At 45.2% G+C, this 22,731-nt stretch overlaps 1 protein-coding gene across 2 annotated transcripts in view; it reads left to right on the top strand.

Moving 5' to 3' along the window:
• The window catches only part of CWF19L2 (CWF19 like cell cycle control factor 2), a 167,019-nt gene that overhangs the window by 90,373 nt on the left and 53,915 nt on the right, over positions 1-22,731 (top strand). For both annotated transcript variants that reach the window (XM_090029890.1, XM_090029881.1), the window contains 2 exons: positions 11,108-11,233; positions 14,806-14,943. In XM_090029890.1, coding sequence (XP_089886016.1) covers positions 11,108-11,233; positions 14,806-14,943 — 264 coding nt within the window. The remainder of the gene's footprint in view (positions 1-11,107; positions 11,234-14,805; positions 14,944-22,731) is intronic.

Below are 22,731 nucleotides of genomic sequence, written 5' to 3' on the forward strand. Positions count from 1 at the left end.
TGAACAGGTTGAGGTCCCGCAGTCTTTCAATGTAGGGTCTGCCCTGTAGTCCCCAGATCATGCGTGTGGCCCTCCTCTGGACCCTTTCAATGTTGTCCACATTCCTCCTGAAATGGGGCACACAGAACTGGACACAGTACTCCAGCTGTGGCCTGACCAGCATCGCATAGAGGGGGAGGATCACCTCCCTGACTCTACTTGAGATGCACCTGTGGATGCATGACAAGGTCCGGTTAGCCCTGCCAACCGTGACCTCGCATTGTTGGCCCATGTTCATCTTGGACTCAATAATGACTCCAAGATCCCTTTCTGCCTCCATGCTCTCAAGAAGGGAGTTTCCCATTCTATAAGTGTGCTGCTGGTTTCTACTGGCTAAGTGCACCACCCTGCACTTGTCAGTGTTGAAACGCATCCTGTTTATGTCAGCCCACTCCTGTAACCTATCTAGGTCTTGTTGCAGTCTTTCCCTCCCTACTAGCATGCTCACCTCACCCCAAATTTTGGTATCATCAGCGAATTTAAACAGGTTGCATTTCACCCCATTGTCCAAATTGCTGATGAAGAAATTGAACGGCGCAGGCCCCAGGACTGAGCCCTGGGGAACTCCGCTGCCTACTTCCCCCCAGGTCGAATATGACCCATCCACCACCACCCTCTGAGTACGACCTTTGAGCCAATCTGCAATCCATCTGACTGTGTAAGCATCAATGCCACAGTCGCCTAGTTTTTTAATGAGGATGGGGTGGGAGACGGTGTCAAAGGCCTTGCTGAAGTCTAGAAAGACTACGTCCATGGCAACACCTGCATCCATTGCCTTTGTGACCTGATTGTAAAAGGCAGTCAGGTTGGTCTGACAAGACCTGCCCGTAATGAAACCGTGCTGGTTGCCCTTAAGCATCATCCCTGAAGCCGGCCCATCACAGATGTGCTCCTTGAGGATCTTCTCAAAGAGTTTCCCAAGGATAGAGGTAAGAGTGATGGGCCTATAGTTGCCCGGGTCCTCCCTCTTCCCTTTTTTGAAGATGGAGACCACATTAGCTATCTTCCAGTCATCTGGCACCTGTCCCGAGCACCACGAGCGCTCGTAGAGCTGTGCCAAGGGCCCTGCAGTAACCCCAGCTAGCTCCCTCAACACCCTGGGGTGGAGAGCATCTGGACCCACTGACTTGAACACATCCAGCCCCTCCAGAAGCTCTCTAACCTGGTCCTCCCCAACCTGAGGTCTGGAGGTGTTCCCCTTGAGTCCATCTTGCATCATGGTAGGGAAGTCCCGGTCCTTGCACAAGAAAAAGGACATGAAGAATTGGTTAAAGAGTTCCACTTTCTCCTCTGGCGCAACCACCAGATTGCCCAGCGTACCTTGCAGGGCCCCCACATTACCCGGTGCCTTCTTCATCCTCCCTATGTATTTGAAAAAGGACTTTTTATTATCCTTGATCTTGGACGCTAGTCCTAGCTCTACGTCTGCCTTAGCTTTCTTAACAGCCCCCCTACAGGCCCGAGCAGAGGAGGTATACTCCTCTTTGGAGATAGCACCCCGCTTCCACTGGGTGTACGCCGCCTTTTTGGTAAGCAGGCATTCCCGGACGTCCTTGAAGTTTAACACACAGACGTTGAAGCTGATTTGATGCATACAGAGCCAAATAGCGAATATATGGAATGCATCACTAGGCTAATATTTCTTCAACTGTTGCTGTTGCTGAAGTGGCATGCTGGTGAATTCTGGTTTAGCTGATCATAGAGTTGTGTTTAAATAATCCAGCTCTAGAGCTTTCAAAGGCATAGATTGCTATGGGTAGTTTTCCATGTAACTAAAAAAACAGGAGTCATTACCCTTTTGTAAGTTATCCTTGGGCCTTTATTGGGAGAGGCAACTTATAAATCGAATAAAAAAATAAACAAATGCATAAATAAATATATAAGAGAAAGCAGTGACTTCACAAATGGCAATGAGGGGGCCAGGACAACTTCTGACCTGTTGGATAAACATTTGATTATTTGGGGGTTAGCTTCTCTAGTAGAGAATGAAGTTGTAGATGACTTCAAAGCATTTCCTCTGACTGTCAACATCAGAGGAAGAACAATACTTTCCTTCTTAGCTAAGGTGTCAAAATTACCTTTGTTAGCAGTAATTTCTGTACTGAATATGATATTGAACTTAGTATTCTTTTCTAATGTGTTGCCTGATCTAGCTGTTGACTTCCATCTCTAGTCAGCCTTGTGTTCTTCAGCTCATGCAATATGCATCTGTTCATTTGCTCAGTAACTTGAAAAACTGGGACCATATTTTCCTAGTTCTTTGAGAGTTTCACTATCTTTTCATCTCACAATATACTGACTTTTAACATTTTATTATTCACTTCAGCTGTAAGTATTGAAAAGCAGTTCCAGTTTAATAGATCCATTCTCAAGTTATCAGCCCTCACTCTCTCCTTGCTCAGCTGCTCAGTTGAGTAGCTGTTTGTCAAATTAAACTGCACACTTGGTGGTAGAGGTTTTTTCATTTTCTACTCTTAAATTGTGGAACAGTCTCCTTCTCTGGAGACTACAGATCTTTCCAGATTTTATTTTTGTCTAAACTGCTGTCTTTTAAAGGTGTCTTATCAACTTTGTTTTCCTGTTACAGGTTGTACATTAATTGTACAGTTTTTTTGTCAGTTTGTATGTGCTTACAATTTTATTCATAGGTCAGAGCATATAATTTCTCTCTAGTTCAGTAATTTATTAAAATATTGGTATTTTTTTTAGAGTCTAAGATCTTTGGGCCAGGATTATAAATTACTATTACATTATGATAACATCAGAGGTTATTATAGGCTTAAAGCCAATCTTGTAAACTCAATGAAAACCGTATAACCACTTCTAATATTTTATACACATACGCTTTGCCATAGTGGTTTTGTAAACTTATATAAACTGTAGTAAGTTAATTTTGCATGTTCTCTTCATGGTTAGTAAGAGTTCAGGGTAATGTTTGTAAAATCTCCTCAGTGGCTTCATTTATTTTTAGTAGGATTGAGAATGTTTTGCCCATTTGCGGCATGCATTAACTTTAAATGGGCACTATTGTACATAAACTAATTATAAGCTTTTGTTATCACTGAACCATAGGAATTGCCATTATAGATCTAAAAATTTGAGATTCAGTAGACCTTTGTCAAACTAGACAAAAACAGGGAGGAAAGAGAAACTGGAATCCAAGATGAGATTTTTTCCCCCCCATTAAACATACCAGTTCACTTGCCCCATTGCCACTGCTTTTCCTGCTACAGCATGGAGGAGGGGAATGACAAAATTAAGGTGACCCTCCAATAATTGGATTCTATACATGGAAAATTGTAGCAGATTTATAATTTTCCATGTATAGAATATAATCATTAAGGAGGGGTCATCTTAAATTGCAGTCATCTTGGATTCAGTTGAATCTGATAATAATACCAGTTATGAGAATTTCCCCAAACCCAAGGTAACAGACTGCATTTTGTCTACTAGTTTAATAGACGAACCTTGATCCATTCTCACCAAACATACAAAAATTCCTGTTGCATTTCAAAGTTACCCAAATAGTATCATCTATTTTTGCACATTAACATTTGTAAAACAGTGCTATAAACAAAAGTAAACTAGAAAATGTTAGTTTTAAAAATGTCTTGGGTAGGTATTGTTAAGGAAATCAGTTGTAAGTTTGCTGTATGATAATACTGCACAGTAAGCAGTAGCAGCATGATCAGGGACCGTCATGTAATAGTGATCCTTTTCTGTATAGCTCAGATATGATCATATCTATAATATTGAGTTTAGATCTGGCTTACCATCTCTTTTAGCAGATGGAATACATTCAAAGTAGCACAGAAATGATCAGGAAGCTGGAGGGGTTAATTTTGTGAGGGAAGATTTAAAGAAAGAGCCAATTATATGTACCTTGAACAATCGCTCTCAACAGGTGAGAAGGGACATAAGACCACTATCTTGCCTCCAGCAGGATTTTAATGGCACATGCTTCCTTCTACAACCTGAAAGAGGCCTTTTGACCAAAGCAGCACTTTTAATTATGTTCATTGTATTGAATTTTTGTTAGCTCACTAGTCATCCAGATGTTGTGAAGTTGTTAGCAGTTCATTAAAAACAAAATATCTGATGTCTGATAATCGATGCACCTGTGTGCAGAAAGTAACTTCCTTGTCACCAAATGTGATTGTTACCTGCATTAATGGAGAAGACACATGCATATGAGTGCGTAATGGAGCTTTTTTGAAGCAGACTTTTCCCACCTAAATGGAATTAATTCCAAAATACGATTTTCCTCCCCCCAACTTTTTTTAATACCTGTGTATTTGTACATCAAAGCATAGAAATGAGGGAAACAACAACAGGTAAAATGAAACCATTGTGAGTGTCCTCCATTTTGGAGCCTGCTTGCTGCTTGTCTTCATTTGGTTCAGAACAGTTGAATTTTATGATTTCCATGGCACCTTGTAAGGTCCAGCTCTTTGGGGAAGACAGTGGAATGATATGCAATAATGTTTGTCAGATAAGGTGGTTGTGGCTGGACTTCATTTAGTTGTGGTTAGTTAGGTTTTTGGCTTGGTGGTGAGGAGCAGCTGCTGGCTTTCCTTTGAGTTGATTGTATCTTTGATTTTTTGGCAAAGATGTTTAGAGCTCATGCTTTTAAAAACTATTTATGTCAAGTTGAAGTAAATCCCCAAACTAATAAACAATCCCAGTTCACTGGACAAGGTGTAATTGGAGTTCTGATATCTAGAAGTAGATATTATGTTATATCAAGAATACACAAGGATGGCAAGTATTTGGTTTATCATTGTATCTTGCAAACTCGCAGAATACCTTATAACTAAAAGTATGTTTAAAATACAGCCCTCTTAAAGTTAGTGTTTTAGGCTAGGTATAGACATTACACCTATTGTGCTCTAAGCACGCAGAAAACGTTGTATAGCTATGACAGAACAGGTGTTCAGGGCTCATAGAGCGGTTTAAAAATGATGGATCACACTCTGAGTTAACCCTTTATGGACACATTATTAGTAGGGATCTCTGGAATTTGTGTGTGAAGTGTGCGATGCAGTGGCTTCTTTAACTTTGGAGTTTCCTCTGGACATCCGCCTCCCCACCCCGATTGGCAGAGGGGTCCTGCCCCTCACTGCCTGTGACTGGCCAGGAGCTGCGGTTTCAGGCATAGGAGGTGAGCATGGTTAGTGAGTGACGGGACCCCTCCGTCAATCAGCAGTGGAGGGACGCATGGGACAAACCCCAAGATTAAAGAAGCCACTGTGCTGTGGACTTCTGGTGTGACCTCTGGAGATCCCTAGTTATCAGACTAAAGCACTTTAGGTTAGAGCACTTTTTACCATTGGGCTTTGACCTAGGTCACATTTGAACATCACCATTGGGCTTTGACCTAGGTCACATTTGCCAGCACCCCAAAGGCCCCTTGCAGGGCAGTGTGCTCACCTCGGGAAGAGCTTGTCTGCTTTGCCTGAGCTCTGGGCTGGCCCTGCCCCTTTGAGCTCTGATCATGGTTGTCCTCAAGCATAGAGGCATTGACACTAGTGGCTGGGAGGCGCAATCTCCTCCCTGTTTGGCGTGGCACCACCTGGTCCACCAAGATGCGCACCACTTCAAGGCCCAACGACTCAATACTGAGGCTGAACAGCGGTGATGGAGGAAGGAGAAGGAGATCAACCCAGGGCTGTGAATCTGACTACCCTGCACAACAAGATGCCTCCATTGCTGAAGAATGTGTGCATCCAAAACTGGGCTCCTCAGTCACCTGAGGATCCACCAAGCCTGACGGATGTCATCCTTGACTTTGAGGGACTGCCACCGCTGACAATACGATGAGAGCCCTGCATCCTTCCTCTCTTCAGCTGTGAGCCACAGCATGGCCGGGGGGTGGGAGGGAGCATAGGGGGTGGCAAAAAGGGTATTTCTGTCCTTGCAGCTGCCCTGGCCCCATGGCATACTGTAGCACAGTTGGAAAGGAGTCCTTTTTCTCCATCTATAGCCAGGAGCTGCAGCATGGCATTGCTTTTTGCTGCGCCCAGAACTCTGGCAGAGTGGTAGAAAAAGAGCCCCCTTCCTGCCAGGTTGCTCCTCAGTTTCCCAGCCTGGGTCTTGGTGGGGCCCAGGCTGGGTCCCCCACAGCAGCTCCTTTCCCTCAGCTGCAGTCGGGGGTGGCAGCGTGGGGCTGCACCACTTTTTGCTGTGCTGGGAACTCTGGTGGTGGGGGGAAGCAGTGGAAGAGTAGCCCCCTTGCTGGGCAGGCCTGGCCTGACCTCCACCAAGACCCGATCTGGGAAGCTGAGGGGTGCCTGTCCAGCAAGGGGGCTCCTTTTCTATCATCCCTCCCCCCAACAGAGTTATTGGTATAGCAGGAAGCAGCGAAACCCTGTGCTGCTGCTCCTGGCTGCAGCTGGGGGAAAGGAGCCCTCTGCCAGAGGGGTTCCCTCAGCTTCCCAGCTCGGTTCTTGGTGGGGACAGGCCAGGTCTACTTGCATCAGGAGAGCTGGTTTTCCATTCCTAAAGGGTCACAACCCAAAGGAGAGGGGAGTTCAGGATGAGTGGTTGCTCCTCAAGCGGGCAATCCTGGATGAGCCAGCAAAGTCCATTCCATCTTGGAGGAAAAGGGCACAGCAGCTCCCTTGGCTCTGCAGGGAACTGGCAGACCTCCTGCATCTTAAAAGGATGACCTACAAAGGATAGAGGAATGGAACCACCACCAAGGAAGAATACTCTGCTCTGGTCCAGACCTGCACAGAGCAAACCAGGAAAGCCAAGGCTGCGATGAAACTCCAGCTAGCTACAAATATCAAGGACAATAAAAAGTCCTTTTTTTAGGTATGTGGGGAGCCGGAGGAAAAGCAAGGGCAACATTGCACCTCTGCTAAGCCAGATGGGGCAACTGACAACCGATGCCCAGGAAAAAGTGAGCTTGCTAAATGAGTAATTTCCATCAGTTTTTCACCAGTCCCATGGGACGCCCCTGCCCACTGTGGGTCAGGGAGGCCCAGATGAGGGAAATTTCTTGCCCTCCATCGAAGCTGACCTCGTGAAGGAACACCTTGACAAGCTGGATACCTTCAAGTCAGCCGGCCCTGACGGGCCACACCGAAGGATATACTCAAGGAGCTGGCAAGCATCATAGCTTTGCTCCTGGCACACAGCTTTGAGAGCTCTTGGTGCTCTTGTGAAGTGCCCAAAGATTGGAAGAGGCCAATGTTGTGCCTATTTTCAAGAAAGGGAGGAAAGTAGATCCAGCAAATTATAGGCCCATCAGCCTTGACCTCTATCCTGGGGAAGGTCTTGGAAAAGATTATCAAAAAGTCCATCCTCAACAGACTAGCTGAAGGCAATATCCTGAGGGATACCCAGCATGGGTGTGTTGCAGGTAGGTCTTACTTGACCAATCTCATTTCCTTTTATGACCAGGTGACCTATCACCTGGACAAGGGAGAAGAGATTGACATTGTATGTCTTGACTTTAAAAAAATCTTTCGATCTGGTATCCCATGATCACCTTTTGGTTAAGCTGGCTAACTGTGGCCTTGACCTCACCACAATCTGTTGTCTGGGGAACTGGCTCCACGGTAGGACACAAAGGGTGGTAGTTGACGGGAGCCAGTTGCCTTGGTGCGCAGTCACCAATGGGGTCCCTCAAGGCTCTGTCCTAGGGCGTATACTATCTTCATCAATGATGTGGACATTGGTGTTAGAAGCGAACTGGCCAAGTTTGCCAATGACACCAAACTCTGTGGTAAAGCATCCACACCTGAGGACAGGAGGGTGATCCAGGCAGATCTTGACAGGCTCATGAAATGGGTGGATGAGAACCTGATGGTGTTCAACACTGAAAAATGCAAGGTTCTCTACCTTGGGAGGAAAAACCTGCAGCATGATTATAGGCTCGGCAGTGCTATGCTGGTTAGCACCACAGATGAAAGGGACTTGGGGGTCATGATTGACCACAAGATGAACATGAGCCTTCAACATGATGCTGTGGCTAGTAAAGCAAAATGCTGGCTTGCATCCATATATGCTTCTTAAGCAAATCCCGGGATGTCATTCTCCCATTGTACTCGGCCTTGGTGAGGCCACAGCTGGAGTACTGCATCCAGTTTTGGGCTCCACAATTCAAAAAGGACGTGGAGAAGCTTGAGAGGTTGCAGAGGAGAGCCACACATGATCAGAGGTCAGGAAAATAGACCTTATAATGAGAGGCTGAGAGCCATGGGACTCTTCAGCGTGGAAAAGCGCAGGCTCAGGGGTGATCTGGTAGTCACCTGTAAGTTTATCGGGTGCTCATCAGGATCTGAGGGGACGTCTGTTCCCCAAGGGATGATGAGATCAAACGGTCACAAACTGTTCCGCGACTGATTCAGGCTGGATATAAGGAAGAACCTCTCTACTGTCTGAGCCCCCAGGGTCTGGAATAGACTGCTGCCGGAGGTGGTTCAAACACCCACTTTGAATGCCTTCAAGATGCATTTGGATGCTTATCTTGCTGTGATCTTATGATCCCTGCTGAGTTCCTGCCCCTGGGGTAGGGGGCTGGACTCGATGATCCTCCTGGGTCCCTTCCAGCCCAAATGTCTATGAAATGAAACACTTGTTTCCTGAGCAGTATTCTATCTCTGCCTATCTACCTCATAACTGTCTTCTGAGGTAAGGAAGTGCTGCTGTCAGTTTACAGGTAGGGAGCTAAGGCATAGAGAGTCCAAGGGCTAGATTAGATCCACAAGAGTGTTGCCATACTTAATTCTTTAGCACTTGGCCCTAGTCAAATCCACAGCCCTGAATTAGGTGCTCTTTCTATGCATGGGGAGTAGTAGGTGCCTGGTATCCGAATTCACAACAACCAGCACACTGAGCTGGGAATTGGGATAGGATATGTGTGGAAACTACTAAACAAGCTAAGAAACGCTTCAGAGGGGGGTGGGTTTGAATTCTCCCCTCTCTTCAGAGCTCCCTGCAGATAGTTTCATAGTTGGTAGGGTCGGAACGGACCTGAGCTGATCATCAAGTCTGACCCCCTGCCATGGTAGGAAAGAGTACTGGGGTCAAATGACCCCAGCAAGATGTTCATCTAGCCTCCTCTTAAAGACCCCCAGCGTAGGAGCCAACACCACTTCTCTTGGAAGTTGGTTCCAGATCCTAGCCGCCCTGACAGTGAAGTAGCACCTCCTGATGTCTAGTCTGAATCTACCCTCTGCCAGCTTGTGAAATGGGATTTCATAGTCTGAGACCCATTCCTAGATTTAGGTATGTAAGGGCACAAACAGAAGTTCAGCTTCATACTGTAACTGAGACTGGTTTGCAGGAAGTGTTCTAAGTTAAAATGATCTCTTGGGACAAACAGAAGTTCACTATTGGTTCCAGGGGGAAGAGAAATTCAGCTGCTGGCTGCCAGCCTGCAGCCAATTTCCCCTAGCAATGGCCCCTCCTCTCTCCAACCCTGTCTCTGTTTCAGAATGGGAGGGGGGAAAGGGAGCAGAGAGAGCTCGTTCTAGGGGTTCCCCACGTGGTGCTGGAGGATGGGGTGGGTGGACTGGAGCCTCTCCACCTTGGAGCAAAGATATGTGGCCTGTAGGGGAGGATGTGTATGTGATTGGGGGGGGGGGTGGTAGATAGGTGTGGGTGTGTTGGGGGAGGGTTGTGGCTTACATGGAGGGGGAGGGTTTACCCACAGCCCCCCTGCGGCAGGCAGAGCCCCTGTCAGACCTCCTGCAAGCCTGGGTTCTGCGCTCCTGCCACTTCTGGCCCTGGGGCACTGGTGCAGGCCTGTGCTTGCACTTGCTGCCACTTGCCCCCTGTCTGCCCCTGCTGCCCTTTTCCTGCCACTTCCCCATCCCTCTCTCCCCCCTTCTGGCTGCTCTGGCATTACATCCCAGCTGCTTCTGTGGTCCTGGCGCTGCAGCTGAGAACTGCATGGTGGGCATAGGGGGGGCAGGGAGCGGGGAAATGGCTGCAGCAGGCTGGGGGGGAGGAGGCAGTGAGCAGGTGTGCGGAGTGCAGCAACAGCTGGGGAGGAGCATGGGGCCCAGAGCAGAGTGTCAGGAGCATGAGGCCTGGGCTGCCAGAGGCTCTATGGAGCCAGGCTGGCTTCCTCCTTTACCTGCTTGAGCAGTACAGCCAGCTCCATAGAGCCCCTAGCAGCCCCACCCAGCTCTGGGCCCCACAGGCGCTGGTCCTGTGCTCCCGCCTGGCTTCTGTTGCACTCCGCATGCCTGCTTGCTACCCCTTCCCCCCACCTACTGCAGCCATTTCCCTGCTTCCTCTCTGCCTGCCTGCCAGCTGGCACCACATATTTCCCAGCTGCAGCACCAGGACCAAAGGAGCCAGCCTGACTGGCCCTGAGGCCTGGGATGATTCCCCATGGTCCTTCTCTCCCCCACTTATCTGTATTTCCCTCAGTGTGGGTAGGCAGGAACAGCCCCAGGCCAGAAGCCTCCAGGAGCTCCTGCTAGGCAGAGGCTTCCAGCTGGGGTTGGAGGTGGGATGGGTCCAGGCTAGATTTGCCGCTGCGGCTGTTTAGTTTTCCACCGACTCTCCCTGGGTCCTATTGCCCCTGGTTCCTATCATCTTTGACAGGCAATCAGGGGCAGATAAATATGAATTTTCTAAATTGTTTAGTGGCCCTGCGAGCTGGATAGAATGGCCTGGCTGGTTGAAACTGGCCTGTGGGCCATATTTTGCCTGTCCCTGAACTAGATCATTCCAGTATGTTTTTTCACCTAAAGTATTAAGAAATAGTTTTCATTTTCTCAGCAAATGACTGACTGCCTATTGTTAAATTTTTGGGATAGGTTTTATTTATGCTGGATTTGCTGCTAAGTGCACTATATTTGCTACTAAATGCACTATATTTTCCTTGACTTCATATTTTGAAATATATTTTGAAATATTAGAATATATAACAACTATGTTAAAATGTGTTGTTACATTTTTTATGTGAGTGTTAATAAGTAACATGCCTGTTGCATTTTAAAGTTTTAGGGCTTTAAATGATTTATTTGCTCTTTCCTGTTTTTGTTTTTTTCCTTTTTTCCTGTCCTTTTTACCAAAAATCTTAACCTGTTTTAAAACTGAACAGACTGAAAGCTTGCAAGAAGATCATGAAGTGGTCCTTGTCAGGACAGATCAATCTGGAAGGGCATGGCCTGTGAACGCGTTGGCAGAACCAGTGGAGCCAAAAGGAGGAAGGAGAAAAAGACAGATGGTATATTTTTATCTAATATCTTTATTGAAATGTAGACTATTTCATGAATGTACTTTTATGATGGAATATTGGTGGTATAAATATTAACTTACAAAGTAGATAGATTAGAAAATAAGGTAAGTAAATTTCAGTACAATGACATTAACTAGATGCTGGAAGGTTGCTTAATTAATGGCAATATTTACTTTCAGGCTGGCATTTTCTGCTAGTATTTACATAGAAACAGCTTAACGTAAATCTAAAAACAATTTAGTAGTATTTGTCGTGGTAGTAACATATCATAGCCAAGTAGAGAATACTTATTATAAAACATGTAACCAAAGAGAAATAGTGAACCACCTTTTTACACCAAACTAAATAACACAGTGAAAACTATTCTTATTACCAGTGCTATTTGTTCTGTTTGTATAGTTGCATGACTTAAAGATATAACACACACCTCCTTTTTCCTGTATAAGAGAAACATATTCATGTCAGTTTTTTTTGGAAGGAATGATCATTTCATGGTGATATCAGTCTGTCAGTCAGTTCCAAGGCCGCACCAGCCATTGGGGCACCTTTTGATGTAGCAATAACTTTCTTCCAAGTTTCTTTTACCTGGTCATTTGCGATCCTTGTACAGTCAGTCAGTTTTAATCCCATACTGTCTTTGATGTTGGTGATCCAGCTTGTCCTAGGTCTTCCTTTTCTTTGTCTGTTCACAGCACTTGCAGGATGGCGTTGGCAAAGGTGCTGGGCCTTTTTGTTACATGTCCAAATCACTTAATCTTTCTTCTTATGATTTCAAGTAAGGGTTCATATTTGCCGACTTCTTGTCTGATTTGATCTTTCACAGATTCATTTGTTCTATGTGCAGTGTAGGGTACGCGTAGAAGAGGGAGGATTTCTCCTTTCCTTTCCTTCTCCATTGTGTAATATTGCTCATTGCTGTCCTGTTTCTTCTTTTCTTTTCTTTTAACTTAGTTTATGGTCTTCTCTGACAAGGCTTTCCATTTTATTTATTTACTTATTTATTTTACAAATTATCTAAGCATCTTAACAAAATGTATCTACTATAGCAAAATAACATCTAATACATTTAGTTATATCTATCACTACTGCTAATATTTAGGAGTGCTCTGATAGAGATTTTCTTGGCCGATACAGATAGCTGATTATTAACCAATTGTATTGGCTGATACCAATCTAGTAGCTGATTTACAGGAATGCAGCCTGGTAGCTTGGAGAGCAGCTAAGTCTGTGGAGGGGAAGGGGCATGGGGGAGGGAAGGGGTTTGGGGGGGCAGTTTGAGGGCCCCATGGTGAGGGAGGGAGTGCGGAAGGGGCAGGCGGTGAATGGGACCACAGGGCTGGGGTGGGATGCAGGGTGCAGCTGTGGGCAGCTAGACCAGGGGGCACAGGAAGGTGGGGAGAGGGGGTGGCTCCCTGCTGCTGCACAGACCCCTGGGGAAGGCATGGGGGGCATGTGCCCCCCTAGATTTGTGTGGGACAGAGGCAGGCTGTCCACTTCAGGGCCAGGAGCTGCACCAGCCTCTTCCTGGTGTGGGGGGATGGGCTGGGGATGGGAGTAGGGTGGGTGGTGGTGGTGGCACTGGAAGGGGTGGTCTATGGGGAATTTTGGGATGGTTGTAGCCCCCCAGCGCCCCTCCAGTGCTGCCCCTGTTTGGGGCACTATGCTCTGCTGCCTTTTCTGTGGGAGCCCTCCACTGCAGCCAGTGTGGGTCTCCTGAGGTAAAGGTAGCAGAGTGGAGTACCCCGAGCAAGGGTGGCTTTAGGTAGAGGCTCTGGGCTTGGGCTAAAGCCACCCCAAAATTCCCCATAGCCACCCTTCGCAGTCCTGCTACTGCCACCTGTCCCATGCAATTGATGCTGCCCCACTCCCAGCACCCAGGAAGAAACTGGCACAGCCCTTGGCTCCCAGTCCACAGTGGGCAGCCTGCCTCCACCCTGTGCATAAATCTGGTGCATACATGCCCCCCCCTATACCTCCTCCAGGGGTGCATGCAGCGGCAGGGAGCCACGCCCCCTAGATGAATCACTCATGTCTCTGTCCTGGCCCCAGGGGGCCCTGGCTGAGAATATCTGCCCTTGCCCCACTCCCTCCCTCACTGTGGAACCCTTGATCTGCCCCCTCCACAGACTTACCAGCAGGACTCTCCTTTCCAAGCTGCTGGGCTGCATTCCTGGCTGCATGCATGGATGTGGCTGTGTGCATGCATGCGGCATTTATCGGTGACATTATTGGCCACATTGGCCAAAAAAGGTGATAGCCGATAATGTTAGTTTTCCTTTTGTTGGTGCTGATCTGGTATGTGACCAATTATATCAGTGCACATCTACTAATATTTTAAGATAAAGCTATAACATAGTATGCATGGATTTTTTTATGTATTGTCTTCCCTTATCTCCTTTCAGGCCATGTGGTTTGTTTAATTGTGTTTGATGGCTTCCTTTACTATGCTGACCAAGCTAGATGTCACATCTGCAAAGGTTCATGAATCAGTCAGAAACAGGATTTGGGTCTTCTGCTTAGCAACACTTCTGCAGCTTAGTTCAGGCCCCTTGTAAATAGCCAAAGCTGGCATCACAGGTTGGAAATGATTTCAGGAGGTGGAGCGATGCAGGTTTTCAGACTGCTACTGCTCCCCTTGCTTGCTTGTCATGAATTCCTGAGACCAGTGTAATCCCAGTTTGGGGAAAACATAGGGAGCAGCATCTGTTCCTGTTCTTCTGTTCCTAGGGAGGACTAGAGCAGTGGTGCAAAGCACTGCAAGACTCTCTCCCTGCTCCCTGCACTGGAGTTCCTGGTGTGAGGAGCAGGTGTGGGCTTTACCATGTTCCGTCTGCTTGTTCCCTGGCAAGGAGCTGGTGGTGAGCAGCTGGAAGGTTTTCCTCCCCTCTGCTCCCAGTGTATTAGGAGGAATGAATGTGGTTGGGAGAAGCTGCCTCCCACACCTTCAGACTGGGGTGACCCTGGTCTCTAGAAGGCACAGGAACCTTTCTGTGTGGTTTGATTCCTAGTCCCTAGGAGGAGTTAAGATGTGGGGAAGTGCACAAGTGTTCATTCCCCCAGGAGAAACTCTTCTGGGAGTGACCTCTACTGGGTTGGAGTTGGGTTTTTTCCTCCCAGAACAGCTAATTTTGGGTTGGGAGAAACTGTGTTCATGTTTGTACACTTGTAGTATCTACTGGGAGAATGGCAGTTCTTTTGGTAGAAATGTAATGCTTGTAGCCCTAATGAGAACTAGAACAGAACTTTTATCTAACCGTGGTAGCATCACACAACAGAGGCATCAACGTTGCGTGAGTTCTAACTGGTGGCTGCAACAATGGTTGTTTCTGGTACAAGTTGGTCTTTGGGTCCTGGGAATTCAAAGACTGAAATAACTTCTTTTCAGAGCATCTGATCCTCATGGACTGTTACACCTTCCATTATTTTTTGTATTTCTTTCTTTAGGTGTTTTTAAACTCCTTAGCGAAATCCTGGCCCTATTGAAGTCAGTGGGACCAGGATTTTGCACCCAGTCTTTTTTTATCAGATTAGTATTAATTTTTAAAATGTTCTTTTTTCAGGTCACTACTCATGTAGATAAAGAACGAGTTAAGTACTTTCAGGATGATGATAAACTGAGCCTGAAGGACTTGGTCAAAAATGAAAAGACAAGAACAGCAGAGGATCAAAACCTGTTATTCATGCGAATGGCTTCAAAGGTAAGGCAGAGAGTGTATGACTGTTGTTAAGCTTGAAACAGCATTTTTTTTTTTACTAAAAATGTCAAGAAGGATACAGTCTCTGAGTTTTCAGCCACTCTGCTATCAGAGATACATTCCAATTTTATCTTGAAAAATAATTCTACTGGTGCTAGAGAAGAAAATGCTTTTATACATATGTGGACCAGATGGAAATGTAGCATAATATGTTGCATCCTCCTGAATTATCATCTGGCAACATCTTGGATTTCTGAAACCAGAACAAATTCACTGTGTGCGCACATTATGATGAACATGTCCTTAGTGGTCAAAAGTGTGTCCATTCCACCTTGAGGATTTAAATATATTATCTAAAGTTCCAGTTTGTCCTTTGCAAGATTGCTGGAGGTCCAAGCGGTGAGTTAGACTGATCTGGAAGCTTGCTGTACCTCTTCAAGATTCCAGAAAAGCCAAAAGCCCTCCTTCCAGCAGCACTTGGGAAAGATTTGTAAACAGCTGGAAGAATCAAAAGAGCAATAACAGCTGTCGGAAGCTGCCTGGTGCTATAGACCAGCTGTCAGGAAGTCCCTGACCAGGGACTATCAGATATTAGAAAGCAGTAAGGTTTACAAATCTTCTCATCTAAGTTGTTTTGCAGAGCTTCTGGCAAACATTCCGATTCTGCTTTCCCACCATACACTTGAAAGCTAAAGGTCTAGGAGCCGGTTTATGTTTGTAGTTAACTAAATGGGGGGGTGGGGGGGAAGAGGTTCTGCAGACCGTACAAAAGCAGAATCGGTCACTTAAAGCTGCTAACTCTTTAAGCATGGCTGCATAACATTTACAAAGTATAACTACTTAAATGTAAGCAAATAAACTATTTTGAAACTTACAGAGTAATAAGTGCAGTCTAAAGAAATTAATATTTACCACATGATATTTGACCACAAGCATTTTTCTTGTTTACTTTTTGGTGTTTTGATTTGTTCACGTATTTTCTTTAGAAAGAGCATTGCTAAATGGGAAATAACATCAGCTAAATGCAGGGATGGCCAGCCTGTGGTACCTCAAGTACCATGGGCCGCCTTTATATATGGCACATAGCAGATTAGAGAAGGGACAGGAGCACAGTGGCAGATGGGGCAGGAAGCAGAAAGCAGAGCAGCAAATCAGGCAAGGAGCACAAGGAAGGAAGCCAAAAGCAAAGCAGAAGGTCAGGCAGGGATCCCAGTACTGGGAGCAGAAAGCAGAGGAGTAAATTGGGCAGGGCAATGGTGATAGGAGTGGTGGATTTAGGGAGTTTGCAGAGGTAATTTGTAGAACGCTTGCCAAAAAGTTTGCTCCCTGCTCAGCTAATACATTTTGTCAACTGGCAGTTTAATTTTTTAAGTACTTAAAACAAAAGGCTAACCCAGATTACTAAAATCAGATTCCTAATTCCTTATTTATGTTCCAGTTTCACAGATTCTAACTCATGTGTTTTATTTTACAGGTGAGTAATCAATTAATTTTTATGAGACTTTAATACAAGTTTTTGACAGGTAAGATTGCTATGGTCCCCTCCATGGCAAATACATTCCTCTTAGCTTTATCAAAAGGAAGAGATACCTGCTCTTAATGAAGAGCATGCATGTGAGCATGTATGAGTGCTTATGCAAGCAGTAAATACCTTCTAAAAAGACATTTCCAAGCTGGGTGTAACTGCACACACTTGAAAGAGTAGGCCTAAGATCTAGAATGACCTGGATAAACTGGAGAAAGGGTCCAAAATCAATCAGACAGGACATGTCCTTGTTGAATTTAAAGTTCTGAACTTGGGACAGAATAACTGCATGTATGAATGGGGACTGGGGAATAACTGGCTAATCTGAAGTAGTGCAGAGGACCTGGGGGTTGCAGTGGACCTTGAGCTAAATGTGAGCTAATAGCATACTCTTTTTTTTAAAAAAAAGGCAACAGCATGCTGGGTTATATTAAAAGGAGTGTCACTTGCAAATCAAGGGACATTCTTTTTTCAGGTGTTTGGCACTGGTGAGGCTTCACCTGGAGTACTGTGGACCTTGTGAGGTCCCTCCAGCCTTAATTTCCTATGCTCCTGTCGCTGCTTTACTTAAACCCTTCAGTCTTGTACAAACTCACATTTAGAGTTAGGGGTATAATTTTGATTTAGTTTTATGAAGAGAAAAAATCCATAGCTTGCAATTAATTCTTTTTTCTATTAACATTTGAAATACCATATGTAATCTGAGTTTTAGAAAATTAACATTTAGTAACACAGGATATCTATAAAATGAAAAATAAAGCAAAGCATAGTATCTTTACTACTATTTATTTGTACTTTTCTATGGCAAATAATAGTATATTAAAATGCAGCCCACACCAAAATTCTTGATCACTTTGAAAGAGAGAGAGCGAGCAATTATATGAAGATAGATATATGAGAGAGAGATTTTATGAAGGCCTATGATATTTGAGGACTAGATGCAGTGACTCAGGGTGTCATTTTCAGTCCTGTATTTTCCATCAGGCTCCACAAAACCAGATGTAAAGAATACAAGCTGTCAGCACGAAGAATTATAGTATAAAAATGAAAAACCCAAATAAAATCAAAATGGATTTTCATACCATTTTCAAAAGAACACGGTACTCTTGTTCTTCCGTCCACAAACAGGCCTCCCCTCCCAAGATTTCTCTTCTTTACATAATAATGCCTCCTGAGACATTACATAAAATAGTAGTGCATGTTTCATGTCAACATTTTTGCATGCAGCTCTCTAACAAGTAATATACTACAGTTTGAATTTACTACATTTCTTCTGTTTTGTACTGCTGCTGAATTCTCTCCTATTAAGGGCCTGCTTTGAAACCCATTGAAATAAGTGGAAAGATTCATATTGATTTAAGCAGGGTTTGGATCACACATTGCATGCTCTATTTTTCTTATGCTACCAAGCAAAGATTAATCGCATCTTAAGCTGTCTTGGAACATGTGGATTTCTGTTTTATTATATTTTGTAGAAAACAACTGAGGTAATGTAAATGGTGGTACATACTGACTGGATCAAAACAGAACCTGATTGGAGCCTGGTTGGTTGTTAAAGATGAGGTTATGCACTATCCAAAATTGAATCGGCTATTAGACAGAAGTACCAAAAAGCCCTGCTGAAGTGCCCAATCTATACAGACTCTGTGGCCTTTTCTGGGTTTTTGTTGGGGGGTTTTTTTTGGGGGGGGGGAGGGAGGGGGATTATGTCTATGAACCCCCATAGTGCACAAACTTGACACTTAAGAATTATTTCTCTTTTGTACTTTAAGAGAAAAATGAAAAATATATTTACCAAAATGAATCCGTCGTATTTCAGAAGAGTAGTGGGAGGACATTGCTGAAAGTCTGAAAACGATATATTCTGTCTAAGAAGGAAGAAAAGCCATCCCTTAAACTCTGCTGAGTAGTTTCATTCATCTTATCAGGATGAACTGCTGCTTTTGAGTGTCTATTATTATTTCTTAGGCATAGTTCTTAGTATAAAATACATTATCCCTTGCTGCCAAGCTAATGCTTTGAAAAATGTTTAATTTATAACTCTTACATAATAAATGTAATATACCTCAATGCATAGGAGATGTGATGGCAGCTCTTAATAAGGCTGCTCATCACTTCCCATTCTATGAAAATCAAATTGCAAATCAAGAGAAGTAATTTGCAATTTCTGCTTTGGAAAAGGGCAGAAATTAGACTGGTGGGGTGTCTTCATTTTTGGGGAAAGTGCCTTTTGTGTTGTTTTTTTCTAGAGCCATTAGGGTTTTCCTCAGTTAAGCTACTAAAAATTGCCCTTTGGTAATATTTTTTGTGAGAGTAGAGTTTGTTAACAGCATATTCCACCCACAGTAAACAGACCTTCACAATATTGTGCTTCAGCATGCCGTATTAAACGGACAAAAACTAATGACATCTGTTTCGTTTGCTCAGTAGTTCTTAACATTTTAAGACTTAAGGTGTCTCTCAGAAAATGCCACCTCTTAACTTTCACTTGTTTTTTCTTTCTTTTTTTTTTTTTTAATGTGGAAAATAATAAGGCAATTGTTCTGTATCAAAGAACTAAGTAAGACTACAGCTGGTCAGAATGTTTTTTTGAACTACAGATTTCTCTTAAATCTCTAGGGTCATCTTATGATCTGTATGTAGGTGTTTGGACACCTAATGGTGGTAATGTTGCCTGGCACCCTGTAGTACCCTTAAAAAGATGTCATGGCACCCTGGTTGAGAGTCACTGCTCTAGCCATAGTTTTTCCTAATGAAAATAGCCTGTCTTTATAGGAAGGTGTGCTAGAGAGTCAGAGTCCTTGGACTTTTACCTGCCAACTGTTGTTAATACTTGTAATCTTTATTGAGCAAGCCCCTGAAGCTGTTCTTGTTTTGTAGTTAGTTTGCCAAATGTCTCTCTGCTTGAAACAATAGAGGAACCTAGAACTAAAGTTAAAGTTAAGTTGGTACCGAATAAACAGCTGCCCTGAAGAAAAGCCAGAACTCTAGTATTGGAGGCCCAAGTCCAATTCTTAAGTGCCTTTCAAAAACAATATGCTAGATTGATGTGTTGGCTATACTGATGGAGATGGATTTAACTGGTCCACAGCGTTTAGTGGTCTGTTCCTGGGGTTAGAAATTGTAATTAATGCTTTTAGCAAGCAGTAGGGGGCTTGGCTGCAATACCAAAGGTTCAGGATTAATTTCTCCCGGAGATTGGGAAAGTGGCACATAACATTAAAGATGCACATAGCAGGATTTATTTTTGCCTTTGTGGTTAAGGACAGAAATTACACTTAAACTGGTATAAGTCATTGGATACCAGTTCAAATCTGTAGCACAGCAGAAGCTCAGTGGACATAAACTGTTTTCAAAATGGTCAAAACTAAATGGATGTAGTATCAGACTTATTTGATTTAAGTTAAATCAATTTATTGAACTTCTATCCCAGAGCCCCTCCAGATTCCAGTTAACTCTAAGTCCCCCAGCATCCCAAGATGCTTTGCAAACCCCAGCTTGCAGGGTGGGTGGGCTAGCCTTGGCCCAAGCTGTCTGCTTCACTTGGTCAGGGAGGTCATCTAATTCAATCTCTGCTCAAGGCAGGATTATTCCAGGCAATTGTTTGTTGAACTTGCACTTGAACTTCCAGTGACAGAGATTCTACAGCTTATTTGTGTAGTCTGTTCCAGTCATTAACTATCCTCAGAATTCTTCCTAATATCTAACATAAAAATCTTTGGTTCCAGTTTAAGTCCGTAGGTTTCATTGTGTTATCTTTGTTATAATAACCCACTTCATTTTATCAGCACTCACTTTTCCTTCCCATTGTCATTTTTTATTGAGACTAAATAATCCCAATTCTTCCAACCTTTCTTCAGCTCTCAGACTTTCTAATCCTTTCATTATTTTTTTCTGTCCTCCAGATTTTTGAATTGCTTGCATATTAATTTTGAAGTGTGACATTACTTGGACACAGTACTCCATGCAGGGTCTCACCAGTGCTGAAGAGTATGGAAGAATCAATTCCCATTATTTGAATGCAATATTCCTGTTAATGTTTTCTCCTAAACTATTGCCTGAATAATACTTTATTGTTGCTATCATATTTAGCTTTTGGTCCACTGTAACCTCCAGGTCCCTATCTTTTAGTACTGCAGCCTACTCAGTAATTCCCCATTTTGTATTTGTATGTTTAAATGATTGTTTCTTCCTACATGTTGTTCTTTGTACTTTTAAGGGCTGTCAGTTAATCACTGTTAACATGTGCAATTAATGCAAGAACTGATTAACATGTTAACTTTTTTAACATGTTAATCACTCACATAGTTTTGGAGTCCTGCCCTGCTGCCATCGCCGCTTCCTCCAGGCTACCTCGCAGGGCAGTGGTGGCAGTGCAGAGGAGCCATAGGCCAGCCTGGGCCGTGGGCTCTGGGTGGCTGCAGCAGGAAGGGGGTTGGAGTCGCACCCATGCACCCACAATCCCCTGGGCCCCAACTAGCAGGGCCAGCAGTGCCAGGGGTTTGGGGAAGACGGCATGGCTTGGGCTCAGTGTGGGTTGGTACTGCCTGGGAGTTCTGGCACGAGCTGCCTCCAGGCCTGCAGGTCTGTGCATATCCCTGGTCTGGCGGTCCCACAGCCTTTGCCCCTGCAGAGGTAGCCGCTGCCAGCAGCAGGTGGGGGTGGGATTCCTGCAGAATCACCTCCCGCAGCCCCTGGCTGGCACTGCACTGACTCCAGCCCAGTGCTGCAGGAGCCCAAACCGTGCCCAGCAGCTTGCCACTGTGTTCCCTGCACTGCCTGGGCTCCCCATGGAACTTACACAGAGCTGTTGGACCTGCTGGGTCCTGGTGGGAGTCTGTGTCTCCTCCAGTGCAGGGAGGAGAGCAACAGCGGTGGCACTGGATGTGGCCCAGGCTTTGGTGGTGCTGGGCTGGGGCCAGGCTTCCAGTGCAGTGAAGGCCAGGGCCTGCAGGAGGTGGTTCTATGGAAATCCCGCTCCTGCCTTCTAGCAGTGGCTGCCTCTGTGGGGCCGCTGGGCTGTCATTGCTGCTTTTCCCAGGGGGCCTGGACTGGGGCTGTGCAGGGACCCATGGGCTCCAAGGCAGCTTGTGCCAGAACTCCCAGACAGTCCTGAACCCATACAATGGGGCTGAGGGTGTCAGGCAGCCCTGTCGCAGTGGCTCTGTGTGGGTCCTGGCAAGACACGGGCTTTGGGCATCTGCAGCAGGAAGGCGGAGGGGGGCATACCCACAACTCCTGTCCAGGGCCCCAAGCAGCTGGGCTGGCAGACCTGGGTTTTTGGGAAAGGCAGTGCTGGACTGTGGAGGGGCTGCCTGGCATCCTCAGCCCAGGGCTGGTTGGGACCAGCTGGGACCTGCTGAGCAAGTAAATGGGGAAGTTCAGGCTCTGGACCAGGGCTGGGACCAGAGCAGCTGCCCCCAGCCTGGCCTGCCTGCGGCCGTCGCTGTTGGGGCAAGGGTAAGGCGAGGCCACTGCTGCTGGGGCCATACTTGGGCAGGGGGTGCACCCCAGGCTCAGGGCAGCTCTGCGGAGACCCTAGTCGTATTGGGCATCCCTGGGCTTCAGACCCGTCTGTGAACAACCTCCCTCCTGGGGCTCCAAACGCCACACAGACCCACAGCCCCCCACACCTTCACAAATTCCCCCCACACACTCCCCACCTCACCCACCCCTGAACCATACAAAGTACCTGCATAATTTTGAGCTTTTCTGCACGTAATTTTGAATTTTTACCTGTGCAATTAAAATCACAATGAATTGCAACTCATTTTTATAGCACAACTGTGATCAAATTTTTAATTGTTTGACAGCCCTAGTACTTTTCTTATTGAATTTTGCCTCGTTTCAGATATGTTTTCCAATTTATCAAAACTTTTCTTGAATTCTAATTTGGTCCTATAAAGTGTGTGTAACCCCATCCTGTTTGCTATCATCTACAAATAATTTTTAAGTACACATTCAGTTCCATTTTGTGACTTATCTTTGAAGAAATTGAATCATACTGTGCTTAAAGCCAGACCCTTGGGGAAGCCACTTCATAGCTTCTCCTGTTTTGACATTCAACCACTGCTGACTGCTCTTTGAGCATGGCAGTCCAACCAGTTATACACCCACCTTACTGTATTTTCATCTAGACTCTATTTTATTTTTATGAGAATGTGCTGGAAGACTTCAGCAAAAGCCTTACTAATGTCTTACAAGTCCCATTGCCTTTTCCTAGGAAATCAGGTTACCTTATTATCCTTTAGGGTTTTTCATATTAA

This window comes from Crocodylus siamensis, chromosome 1 (assembly GCF_052110815.1).
Source record: "Crocodylus siamensis isolate JL-2025a chromosome 1, ASM5211081v1, whole genome shotgun sequence".
In the NCBI taxonomy this organism is placed as follows: Eukaryota; Metazoa; Chordata; order Crocodylia; family Crocodylidae; genus Crocodylus; species Crocodylus siamensis.